Genomic DNA, 13,383 nt, shown 5'->3' with positions numbered 1-13,383 from the left:
GATTGACTGGTTTGTCCATGGATATTTAATGAACTGGATTCAATCCAGCTAGTGCTGCAAAACAGAAAACACACCTTGCCCAGCCAATCACCTTGAATAGCCGTTTCATGTTGTGTATGTGTGTGACTTTATGTGTGTCTGTGCGTCTTTGGTCACGACTGGAAGGACGGGAATTTGCTAGTGACTAAAGACGGTTTGGGGGAGAATCACCCGCACAGAGAGCTGCCTCTGTTAGAACTTCTGTGCAAAGGACAAGTCTGGGCGCTACGGAGTAACAGGAGTCCCTAGTCTACGGCGAAACAGGGCGGCCAGGACAGCTACGTCAGCCAATCTGTGGTTTCTCCGACTGGTAACTAGGGCACATGTACCAACGGCAGATTTAAACCACACTACCTACCACTACCGAAATTCAAGTTTCCCCTCACGCTGCCCTCTCCAAGAACAATTTTGTTCTCATTCTCTCTGGCTTGTAAACTAGACAGATGCTGCCTTTCCTTCCTGGCCTGGCTCTGTCCTGAACAGAGATGGGCACACCTGAGTTGCACTGGCGCGAGGCAGGTCTGAGGTTGTACTTGCTACCACGTCCGACAGTGCTTTACAGCAGTCAATGTTAAGTAGTGTGCGGTTACGGCGGAGAACTTACCACTCGACACAGCTCCTGAACGTCGTGCTGCATGAAGCTATCTAAAGTTTCCCACCTTGGAAAGAGAAAAGGAATGTTTGTATTTATTTACACTTCCAGACTTCAAGTAAGAGTAAACTAAGCAACTCAGACTTGAAAAGCGAGCTGTAGGACAGGCCACTATTCGTCAATCCATCTTCTAAGGGAATTATCTTTAGGGGTCCCCAATTTAAAGACCACTGAATTCTATCAGGGCCCCGACATCTTCACAGCTCTGTCCTGTTCTGAACGTCCTGCGGTGCATAAGAGGACGTCGTTAAGTGGTGAATTATTTCTCAGGCCAAATTCCAAACCACAGCCTTTTATTACGGAAAGGACAAACCAAATCCAGTGATCGAAACACCCAGGCGCACTGAAATGCCTACACTGCGCTCTGGATTCTCCTACTACGCGCTCACCCATCCTTGCAGAAGGAAGGAGAAGGCCAAGAAGGCAATACGATACATACCCGAAGGACTTCGTTAGCTTTTTTGTTCCTACAGGCTTATCGCTGTGCTGTAATTCGTAGAACACTCTTTGTAATGCTAAGGGGACGCTTTTGGATGAATCATCACCCTCTGTTGGCATCATGTACACAGCCTAAAATAATCGATTAAGAAATAAAAATGGAATTTTATGTGAAAGTATCATTTCCAATATCACAACGGCTAAGGTAGTTGGTAGGGCTTCTAACTATCCCTCCAAAATAGCTCAGGAAACTTTTTTAAAAGATCCTCAAAGTCTGTAGAGGCAACATAAAAACCATGAGAAAGCAAAAAAGAATTTAAAAATTTACGTACAACTCGCCATCCAAAGAGAACCACTTGTATTTCACACCTCTTGGAACAACACTTTTTAGCTTCACATCGCTTGTGAACAAAAAGTGTCACGAAACCTAAGTGCCCGTGGGATGATCCACACCCCCACCCCCGGTTCTGTCGTGGTCACTACAGTGCCAACGTAACAGGAAAAGCCAGCAGAGCAGACCAGCCAGTGCCTGCCCCCGCCCCCAACCCGGAGTCCGTGTGGCCTGCACCCTCGCATGGCCTTCCGAAAGGACTGCCAACTAGCTAGCCTGTACCAGACTCAGGGGGTGTCTGCGGTCTTCACTATTAGCGCTCTCGTGAAAATGACCTTTACCTGTATGTGAAATTAGACTTCACAGCCGGTGGCTTTGCAATTCAATTTTAACATAAAAAACTTTTCAGATGTTGCTGCTAATGCCTTTCATATTTAAAAAAAAAAAACATTTTTTTTTTTAGTATCTCTAGCCCAACAAAATTAGGTTAGCCAGCAAACTTTTGATCATCCAAGTTAGTTTCACAAGTGTCCAAACACGGACGAATAAAGATACGCATAAGATCCCAGAGGGGCCCCCGTCCGGAGACAGCACTGTGGTGGTACCGGGAGAGACACGGCAAAGCCCGCCGACAGGACTCTGCTTGTCCCTTAAAACTTGAGAAGAGGGTGGGCGGGAGGTTGAGGGAGAGAAATACCATCCATTTACCTTTCGTAGTTGATTTGTGAAAAATAAAGTCTGCAGCAGGCTGTTCATGTAACAAGTCGCTCCCTGATTCTTTAAACCGACATAGCCCGTGTGCTTCTTTGAATCCCACCTACAAGACCAGTTCGAGGTTGAGGGAAAACCGCACAGGACACCGCCTCGCTTCCGCAAGTGCGTGTGGAGCGTGTGGCCGCCACACTGCTGTGCACCACCGCCTGTCTCCCGCCATCCTGACGTGGGAGCGACTGCCACGCACTCCTCACCGCGAGGCCCCTGCCTGGGCACCAGGGCCCGGAGTTCTGGGCACAATCATGGGCTCAGTTCACCCACGTGCACGAACCCAGCGCTGGAGAAGCAGCTTAATGCCGCCGACGGCAGCGCTGTCCTCGTCTACCGAGATCGCCGCTCGCACGTACTGGCTGGATTCTATCAGACTGGCTCCCAGTGTGGCTCTCCTGCATTCGTATTAAGTCACGTGTGGAGTCAGCAAGAAATGCCAACGGCTGAAACCCTTCTTTTCTGCAGACTCATACACACGAGCGAAGCCAGGCACGTGTACCGGGGCAAGCTGAGCTCAGACTTCTGAACTAGCGCTCTCTCTCTTTAACCTGCTAGGCTGGTGGTCTTCTCTGAGCAGAATGGGTAGGTCTTCTCAGAGCTGGCGGTCCCCACTGCACGCCCCTCCCCCAGCCCATAGTGACAGGAAGCTCGAGGGAATACCAGTCAAACCACCCCCGGGCTCATCCCCATCTGCACATAACATGAAGACAAGAACGAACACTTTCGCCACTGAGCTGTGGTCAACACCAGACCAGGTGTCAGGGTCAACAGTAAGTGCTGATTCCAGGGCTCAGTCCTTTCTGACACACTTGGGTATACCACACGGCCCTGGTTACAGTATGTGCCTATCTGTGGATCATTTTAAAAATTGGCAAGAAAAGGCAAGAATCCTAAATTATAAATGGTTATTTTAAAATCCATAATCACAAAGATTTAGGTGATAATGCCTGAATAGGTTGTGGTAAGTAACACTAAGCCAAGAAATCAGTTTTGATTGGTAAGGCTGAAAAACCCAGTCCACTTTTTTAGTCAAGAAAAGTAGATCATAAACATAGGGAAAAGGTTTTTAAAATGGGGGGGAAGGGGGGGGGGACAAACCCAAAAAACTGAGTTTTCTTGTTTTTTGCCTCCACCCCTGCTACAACTCAAGCCCTCAAAAGGCTGCTCAAGAAAAGCTGGATCCCTCCTGTACTTGCCCTGGCCACGTCAGCCAGGACCCGGGCTAAGTAACAGCTCCTCCCTGGCTGCCCCACAGTCCCTGCCGGATTCCACCCAGGCCAACCACACCCTCCTGCCAGAGCGGGGGCCGCATGAAGACACACAGGTAGGGGGGAGAGCCGGGCGCCCGCCACTCCACTTCTTCCCAGACCGTGCTTCCCAGCCTACCCCGTCCCCAGCCCTGAAAAGTCAGCAGGTCCCCATGGCCCGGCGCACCCACCTCAACTCCCGCCCCTTCCAGACGCGCCACCCAACCCCACACTTCGCTGCCGGTGCCTTCACTCCTGGTGTTCTCCCTGCCCCAACCCCTTAACCTCCTTAACATGTAGCCCAACCCCATGCTTTCTGCAAGGCCAAGCACGGCTACACCTCCCTCACCCTCCCGCCCACCACCCCTCCACCATCACACCTGCCACTTCCAGAACTGGTAGGAACTGCCCCCTCCCCGCCACAACGGTCCCACCAGTCTGTGTATTCCTTGGGGACAGAAACCCGTGGCTAACTGGCCGACCAGAATTACACTCCTAGTGCACAGCAGTGTCTGGCATACAAAAAATGCTCAATACATGTGTCAAGTGAAGGGGTCAATGTGAAGCTGGGGAAGGTGTGTGTGCCTAGGGGCAAACACAGGGAGGGTGCTTATCGGTTAAATATATGCACTGTTAATATGCTGATGTTTCTTTCGCTACAGCACAAAAGGCATTTCTTAAGAGCGCCCAATTAAAGAAAAACTTACGCAACTCCATGGGGAGCATCCGCCTGTACAAAGACTTCAAAAGTAACTTTGTCATCATCTATAAATCCTTTCTCAGGATCAGTCACTTCCTATAAAAAATAAGAATATCCAACTTGCATAAGAACACACGGACGCGTGCTACATTCCAAAGAGACAATTACCCTCACACCCTCTGCATGTTAGAGGAAAAGACTGCTTTCTCAAAACACCCAAATCGTGCTTCTGGTTTTGCAGTGTTTTGACTGGTTTTAAATAGTGGCCTCTGAACAAAACCAGCAAAAGCATGGTTCCTCTTGGAGGCATCTGGGAAGTCCCGGGGAGCCCCTCGCCAGGGCACAGGCTGGAAGGAACGCGCACCTGCTCACAGGAGCAGGGCCTGGACAGCCCAGCAGGACGCCCCCTTAAAAACCTGCCCTGGTTTCCACTTCTGCAAAAAGCAGCCAAGGGACACCTGGCTGGCTCAGTCGGTTAAGTGTCCGACTTCAGCTCAGGTCACGATCTCAAGGTTTGTGAGTTCGAGCCCCACAGAGGGCTCTGTGTTGACAGTTTGGAGCTCGGAGCCTGCTTCGGATTTTCCATCTCCTTCGCTCTTTCTCCCCGTCCCTTGCTCGCGCTCTCTTTCTCTCTCTCAAACTAAGTGGGGAACTGATGAGGGTACATGAAACCAGGCCTGGCTCAGGGAAGCGCCCCCTTTTAAAGGAGATTCGGCCTGTTGGGAAAGCTAGGAACTACCTTACGGACGTCCGACAAAGAGCTGAGACTCAAGCCCTGTCTGCTGGCTGCTTCAAAACCTCAGCTTGCAAACTGGAGAGATCACATTTTCACAGACACCTGTTCACCTGATAGAGCAAACATTCTCACTGCGAAAAGAAGGATCTGCAGAATGAAGAAGGAACGCTGCTCAGGTCAGTCAGTGAAATGGCACGGTTACTTACGCTCCAGGCCATGAAATTGGAGAAGCCCCAGTCATTCTCTTTGTGGAAGAACAAGTGGCTGATGCGTCGACTGAAGGACTTCTCGTCGTCTCTGTAATTTATTATCTTCAGCACAGCTTGTGCATGGCAAGACCACGACCTGGTCAAAGAGAACCTAAGCCTCAGGTGACCCACTTAACTGACGTTTACACATTGTTTCAAAACAGAGCATGTGAAAATTCCCACATTTTTTCCCGTCCTTCTATTTGGGGAGGTGGGGTGGGGGGACACATTTACCTTTAATGAAGAAAGAAGCTAAAAGGGGCCGAGGGAACCCCCCCCCCCCACCCAGTATGGACTGTACTGATTTGACCCATGGGTTGTTTTTGTTTTGTTCTGTTTTTTAAGTAGGCATTGAGCTCAACGCAGAGCTCAATACAGAGCCCAACGCAGGGCTTGAACTCATGACCCTGAGATCAAGACCTGAGCTGAGATCAAGAGTCGGACGTTTACTGACTGAGCCACCCAGGTGCCCCGAGCCATGGTTTTATTTTAATTTTTACAAGTTTTTTTTTAGGTCAGTTTTTTTTTTAATTGGTATCAATAAAATACAGTTTCTGAACTTTAGATACTGGCCTTTAGAGTCTGTAAGAGACTAGCTTCTGGTCAGACAGTGGTTCTGGTATCTGGGTTGGGTGTTGGGTGAAAACACAAGAGCTCCCCTCCAGGAGCCCCAGGAAACTCTGAGCAGGGGCGCCTAGTCACAGCCACAGCCCAACTGTCCGGGCTGCAGTCAGGCTGGGGGCGGGTCACAACAGAGCCTCTGGATCTGTGCATAAAAACCAAATGGACGCAGCCCTTTAAAGGGCCACCGGGGGCTCGGAGCCACAGCAGAGCCACACACAGCAGAGTTTCCAGAGAGCTCTGAAGTGACGGCAGTGCAGGCCCAGTATGGGCGCTCCTGTCTGCCCAGGCTGCCTGCTCCGGGGCCGGACGGCTCACCGCGTTCCCAAACTACTGTCAGGCCCAAATTGTCTGTTAGGCTAAAATGTAGCCTCAATACTCACCGGAAATCAGATCAGAATGTGAACACAGGAAGGAAAATTTTAACCTATATACAGGCCCTGGCTGCAGCACAGAATTGGCCTGGCACTTCTTAAACATCCACGTAAAAAAGAAAAATGTAACGGACTGTGTTCCCTGGAGCTCGGACAGAGCAGCCAAGGCCAGTGCCCTGTGGCCCTCTGGGGACCAGCTTTCACTGAGAGGTCTAAAGGGCGACAATCTGGGGGTGGCAGGGAGCCTGGACAGATGTGGGCCAAGGAAGCAGCCTTCTCATAGATTCCTCGATATGGGAGGAGAAGGACACAGTGACAAAGTGATCTGGGACCCTTTCAAACAATGTCAACTAAGCTTCTGATATACGCTGACCGGTGACAGTTTTTAATTAAGGGAAGAACCAAGCTATTGAGGATCTATCAATAGGTAGAAAACGTGAAGCCTCTGATCTTTGTTTTCATGTGAATAAAGGGACCATAAACACTTTTCCTAATTTGAAGACATTTTACTACATATTTCTTTTTAAGAATTGTAAGAACAAAACAGTTTCTCTAAAATAAGCTGGGGAGGCCCATGTGGTAAAACCCTCAAAGGATGTTTTAATCCAAACTCTCTGAATAACACACAGGAGCTGGTTAACACAACAATGCCGAGGCCTCAAGACCTGAGGAATGTTCCTTAGCTACAGTTTTCCCCTCAGGCACTTACTGGTAGAATAAGGAAACCTGGTAATCCAGTAGTCAGCTAGTCCAGATGGACCCTGATTCCGTGTTCCCTGGGCTGGCAGATTCTAGTACCTGAACCTCAGTGTCTTGTTTGCAAGAAAAACATATACTTTTCTAGCTTGGAGAGAATACCTACCGTTGAGTTTTAAAGAGAGAAATGTATTTCATCTAATGTAAAATCAGAGGGCTATGTAGAGGCAGCAAGGAAAGGCAAAAGTTTTAAACTCAAAGAGGCCGATCAGACTGAGCCTCCAATCACGGAGCATAACTATTTGTGGGTTCGTAATGGCATCATTTAAACTGTCTTACGTGGAATCAGATTCAGCATTGCACTGGAGAAAGAATCCTACGCTTTTTTGGTGTGGTCTGTCTGGATAAAAGCGTGGCATCACCATAATCTTCCACGGCAGATTTCGCACAAAACACGGAGGGCTAAGGACCGACTCACTCAGTCTGCTGAAGCGCTCGACAGTGAACTGAAAGGTTGCCTCGGAGCGCCAACTCGTGTCTGCAAGAAAAGGCCGTGTCAGTCACAGGGCTCGGGCGTCGTGAGACCACACCTGACAGCCGACAACCGTGGGACCCGCGCGGGACAACCAACCACGTCGGGGAGCCGTCCGCACAACTGCGACCTAACTGCTAGAGCCTAACTCTTGGGAAAATGAGAGCATGGCACCTAGAAGAGGGAGGGGACACGCCATTTGTGTGTGAATGAAATCCAAATCCCAGAGGGCTACCGACACACCCCTGCCTGCCCTCCTATAGATTCCAGAGCTGGGCCTGTAAGAACGTCTACTCTACCCTCGAGCCCCGAAATTGCCAAGTCCTCCCTGGTGAGTGGACAGGCTCTGCAGAGAAGGCCCGGGGCGGCTGTGGGACAGCTGCTCAAGGTCAGGGCGCGCGGAGGAAAAGCGGAGGGCAGACTCAGGCCGAGTCAAGTCTGGAGAAAGGAAGGGGAGGGGGCATTGCACCCGCAGGCTCACCAGGCCCCGAGGGGGCAGAACAGTCATTCCCGCTGTTCTAGAGACAACACTGCTGAGAAGTTAGCCCCAAACAAACGTTAACATCATCAGTTCACAGTTTCTGTGAAATATCAGCCTGGACTCCCTAGGGGGAATAATTTATAGAGAAAGAAACCGGTATTCTTCTCAACACGAATGGTAAAAATTGTTCAATTTACTCAACAAGACGTGAAGGCCATGTACAGAACTAAGGTTTCCTCCAATAGAAAGCAATATATCGATAGAGTGCCTCTTAGCAGACTTTCAATTACAAGTCACACTTTAGAATTCCACCCTGTGCCCATGGTGACTGTTCATTTACAAGTGACTCAGGCTGCCAGGAGATCTGCGGCCCCCCCGCCCCCAACTGCTGTCTATATGGTGCTTCTCAAACTCTTGGGGAGTGGCAGCCTCCCAAGGCTGCCCCGCCACCCTTACTGACCGGCACTTTTACGAGACATCAGAGAGCTGCCACAGCAAGGTCAAGTTGCCATACAAGCTTCTAAATGCTTTCTCTCACTTTCGGTGACTATCTGGTTGGAGACGGGGTACAGTTCACAGGCTGGCAGGGGAATGAGGGCCACGATGTGAAAAGCCACCACTGGCGTATGCAAGAATCAAAGGTCCGTGGAAGGCTTTTTCTGGTGTGGCAGCGGGGGCTATTTTGCCATCCTTGCCCCCCAGGCTCCTGACGCACAAGAGGAGACTCTCGGGCTCGGGGAAGGGCATGTTCGGAAGAACAACATGCCGCCTTCCTTCACCCTTCTGTCTCCTAACTTCTAAGACAACCAAACGCTCAGGACAGAGACTTCTCAGGGTACAGAGACTGCTTGCGTTTGTGACTGTCTGAATTTGTTCCTAAGAAAACATGTCCATCAATCCTCATGAGAGGGTAGTATTCTTTACCAAAGAAATAAGAACCAAGAGGAAATGCGACAGTTAGCACTGACACCTTCTTTTCACACTCTTCATCCCCAACTGTTCTGCTACACACAACCCTGCTCAGCAGACCGCAGAGGCTCTCTGGGAGGAAGAGCGGCTGAACAGGGGGGTGTGCGTCTGAGAGATGCAGTATTTACTCCAGCTTCTTGAGGTGGCAGATATGACCCTAATCCCTCTGAGGGACCAAAGTACCAAAAAGCCAAGAAATGTGTTCTAATGTCTTGGAATGGCGCAGGAAAGACGTGGGCCACTATTTCAAAGACACAAATCACACGTGAGCAGCACTTAAATCCTGCAAGATAGGCAAGGGCAGGGGTTCTAGAAGTCCCACTTCACAGATGAGGAAAACTGAGGCTCGCTGAGATTACCTGGTTTTATCTTATCTGAGGCGTTTTACAAAATGACCACAGTGGGTTTCAGTACCCATGATCTGTGCACCCTGAACAGTGACCTTGCCTCTGGTTTGTAAAATGCCATATTCTGAAGTTTAGCATACCCCCCGCAAGGCAGAGCACAAAACTGGGCTCTTTGTGGAGACCAAACAACTGCAATCAGCCAAATAAAAGTCACCAGAGGCCACACACTCATGGGACCTAAAGAGTTCAACTTCACAAAGTCCTGCCTCTCTTGTAACGCACTTACTTGTTTTCAGAAACAATTCAACCCATTATAGGATTAGATTTTTAAACAGACAAAATGGAAACGCATCATAAATGCCTTCTCCATCCCAAACTTCAGCCCAAATTCGAAGTTGATCTTAAATACGCAACAGAACCAACCAGAACTCTGCATGGCCCTGAGACTGCAAGATGGCAAGCCCTTCCTTCAGAGGCAGAAGGAGCAGCCAGGAGCCAGTGCCTGCAGCCATCCTGCCTCACAGAGCTCAGCTCACACGTGCATTTATACACTCCATGTGAGATTGCGCCTCGCATTCACGGCATATCCTTAGGACAGACTTGTTTCTGAAATATGCTAGGAGACTTCATGAGAATAAAAATGTTGCCCTGTGGTTCCCAACTCTTCATAACCAATTGAATGAATTGAAAAACTACATTATATACCAAAAGATAAGGGCGGGGGGGGGGGGGTCTACAAAAGAGTAGAGCAGACTTGAAACCCATCTCTGGCAGAAAGGCCTGGCCTGATGACAGTCCCATGAGGAATTAAAGGAGACCTAAATGTCTTCACCCGAGGAGACAGGTGAAAAGTACTCAAAAGTCCTATTTTTGCAACTTCCCTGTGTCTATAATCACTTCACGATTAAAAACATGTTTACATGGGGCGCCTGGGTGGCTCAGTCGGTTGAGCGACCGTCTTTGGCTCAGGTCATGATCTCGCGGTCCATGAGTTCGAGCCCCGCATCGGGCTCTGTGAGGACAGCTAGGAGCCTGGAGCCTGCTTCTGATTCTGTGTCTCCCTCCCTCTATGCCCCTCTCCCGCTCATGCTCTGTCTCTGTCTCAGAAATAAACATAAAAAAAAAAAAATTAAAAACATGTTTACAGCAGTGCACTTGGGAATCTGGACGGTGCCCCGCATCCTGCAGAATTAGTTTTCGTCCAGGGACTTTGTAACCCGCCTCAATGCCGCCGTCAGCGCATTAATGCATTACTGCGCATCTCCGTTTACTGTCAAGGACAGGACGACAAAGCTCCCGCTCCCTGCTGTCATCACACCTCCTCAGCCCGAAAACCTGGGAAGCCATCACCTCCACTCGTGCCTCCCACAGCAGCACTGGCTGTCATCGAAGCGGCCACCACGCCCATTCGTACCCCAACCTTAACTTCGCAGGGCAGAGGCCTGGGGTACAACTGCATGAAAAAGGTAGAGGAAGATACAGGACTTTGTTCTGTTTTGTTTAAATCAGAAGGCTGGCCTACGGAGTCCCCAAATGGCGCCCTTGCGGTAAACTTATCAAACCTCAATTTTTCATTTTTTGCCAAGTCCCAGTTAATACCCAGAAATTACTTTTGTTTCACGGGTACCAACAATCTCTATTTGCAGAGGCTGTATTTGCTCTAAAACTTCTTGCGGTCATCTATGGAAAAAACTAAGCAAGAAACTAAAATCAAAGTAGAATATGTAGGTGTAACCAGAAAATGATTCTAATTCTTGTCCAAGTTCCACATTAACATGATTTTTTTTTTTTTAAGATTTTATTTGGGCGGGGGGGGGGGGGGGGGGGGGGGAGAGAAAAAAAAAAGATTTTATTTTTGAAGTAATCTGTACAGCCAACGTGGGGCTCGAACTCACAACCCCGAGATCAAGTGTCGAACATTTTCTAAGCCAGCCAGGGGCCCCTAACAGGATTTTTAAATGCTCTTTGTCTCAAGCAAACACCTGTCCATCTGTGCTGTCAGCCACTCAACTTTTATATAGGAAACCCCCCCTCTGCCCAGTACATCACTCTAATCCAGCGTTTCCCAGATTGTGTGCCCCACTTTACGATGTTAGAAGGAGATTCCTGAAAGGGGGTTCTAAAGTTCAGTCTTGGAGAATCATTAGCAAATCTTCTGGAGAAAGATGTTAGGGTGCTGACGGTCCGGAGGTCCTCTACAATGCAGACCCTTGCTTGGCCCAGCGCCCCTGAAAGTTACTGGACTCAGCCCCTCTCACCACATGCTAACGTCCTGCAGAAGAGGGTTTCAAAGCAATTATCACAACTGGGAAAATGCTGCCCTAAACTAATTCTACTCCTAGAACCAGAACCATCTCCCTCCCGCTCTTTACCATTAAAGAGATACAATCTTTTCACTCTTAGCCTGGACCTTTCAAAACACACCTCAAATCCCCAACTGGGAAGGCCGTGCAACTGAAGACCACACTCTGCTTTCTCCTGTAATGTTCCCAAGGGGTAACTCACCACAGCAATATTTCTACTTTTAGGTTCTATGGTTTGGCACCATTATTTACTACCACTAATTTAGTAGTAGAATTTGCCTCAAAAGGAGTGGGGTTTTATGTACGGTGTGGAGACCGAGGCAATCCGGCAACCTGGACTTCCGGAGACATCTAGCAATGCAGAGCCGTTTCTGGTTGTCGGGGCTACGGGGAGCGAGGATTATGGGTGGGATGGCACTGGCATCCTATCACACAGAGGACTGCCCCGCAACAAAGAATGATCGGCCCAAAAAGGCAACAGCGCCACCAAGGTTGAGAACCTGCCCTTCATCTACATCTGCACCTCCTCCCAAGCCCTCCCCAAAAACACTCGCAGAAATAGTCATTTGGAATTGCTCTGTGGAACTAGACAGGGAGCTCGCTGCCTGGGGTGGGCCAGTAACCGCTCTGCAAGTGACTGGAACCCACCTCTAACTCACACCTGGCACATCTGGCCTGGTCACACCTTCCCAACTGCGCTCACAGAAGCACTTTTGGCATCTCAGGTGTCTGAAATTAAACCAAGAGCCCAGCAACCAAAGAGACCACACCCACACCGTTGCCCTTGATCTACGGTGGAAAGCGCACTCCACAGGTAACAAAGCAGCGGGGTTCAGACCACGCCTCTTTACCTTCCTCAGATATTGCCTCAGCCAGCTGCCAGGGGGTAAACCGCACTGTGAGAGAACTCTCAACTACGGCTGCAGTTTCTCATGGAGGCTGAACTTTTGGCAGGAGGTCTGAACAGCAGTCCTTCTGGTGGTGCAGCCCGTGACTGACGGTTTCTTTCAACTGCCCCGTTACTCCCCTGGGAAGGACACAACCCTCATGAGGATTGATGGACATGCTTTTGACAGAACATGGTTTCATATTACACTGCAAGATTCCAGGGACTGCATAAAGTGATTACTGGCTGCTACCGTCTCATGATTTTGACCTTGCAAATAAAAGTATAGGTCACGTATCTGACAAATTATAAAGAAGAAATAGCCTCGAAAGAAATGGATTTCCTGGGCACAAAATGTCCATGCATACACATATGCAAACGCTTTTTGCATAGAGGATATAGACCAAAAGTTAGTGTGGGAGAATGAAGCCCAAAGCTGGATTCTGATTTTCACACCTATTGGGAGTAGGGAGGGATTTTCGGCTACAGACAACTGATATACACACTACAGTAAGAATGCAATGGAAAGCCAAGTTCCAATGTCTAGAAGTATCTTGCTGCAAACAAAAAGGAAAGGAGAGTAAGGTACACTAAGATACACTTGTTCTGAGCGCTAACGGTGGTGGGGAAATGGCAAGCCTGAGTAAATACCCATCTATCACAAACTTCTGTACTGAAACCTTCTCTCCTGGGCTGAGGAGAACCAACTTACCCTGAAATTTGTAGGTCGTCTTAAAATTCAAAACCAAAACAGGTTCCTCAATTTTCCTCAGATACAAACCTCCTGAAAACTAGCTACTCCTAAGAAACTCACAAGTACTCAAGGAAGAACTCTATAGCACATCCAGTTGTGTTTCTGCCCATTGCAAGTAAACAAACCACATGTACTCACCATCCTCCATATCTTCCTCTGTGTTGTTGTGCCCATCACTCATGGCTACATTCCCGTTGATAACAGGGTTTTGAGTAATTCTTGGTGGATCATCTGTATCTCCAGCTTTAAAGAAAACAAAGAAAT

The 13,383-nt window shown here is 49.0% G+C and overlaps 1 protein-coding gene across 5 annotated transcripts in view; it reads right to left on the bottom strand.

Moving 5' to 3' along the window:
• The window catches only part of USP7 (ubiquitin specific peptidase 7), a 64,868-nt gene that overhangs the window by 19,574 nt on the left and 31,911 nt on the right, over positions 1-13,383 (bottom strand). For 3 of the 5 annotated variants that reach the window (XM_042972567.1, XM_042972568.1, XM_042972566.1), the window contains exons 2-8: positions 13,258-13,362; positions 7,187-7,385; positions 5,115-5,253; positions 4,180-4,268; positions 2,169-2,277; positions 1,131-1,261; positions 644-698 (exon numbers count right to left, since the gene is read on the bottom strand). In XM_042972567.1, the coding sequence (XP_042828501.1) occupies positions 644-698; positions 1,131-1,261; positions 2,169-2,277; positions 4,180-4,268; positions 5,115-5,253; positions 7,187-7,385; positions 13,258-13,362 (827 nt within the window). Of the gene's footprint in view, positions 1-643; positions 699-1,130; positions 1,262-2,168; positions 2,278-4,179; positions 4,269-5,114; positions 5,254-7,186; positions 7,386-12,330; positions 12,507-13,257; positions 13,363-13,383 lie in introns of those variants that run through there. The other 2 variants (XM_042972569.1, XM_042972570.1) reach the window with 2 other exon arrangements.

This window comes from Panthera tigris, chromosome E3, assembly GCF_018350195.1.
Source record: "Panthera tigris isolate Pti1 chromosome E3, P.tigris_Pti1_mat1.1, whole genome shotgun sequence".
NCBI classification, from domain to species: domain Eukaryota; kingdom Metazoa; phylum Chordata; class Mammalia; order Carnivora; family Felidae; genus Panthera; species Panthera tigris.
Note: the sequence above shows the minus strand (reverse complement) of the source record. Positions and strands in the feature narration are given on the sequence as shown.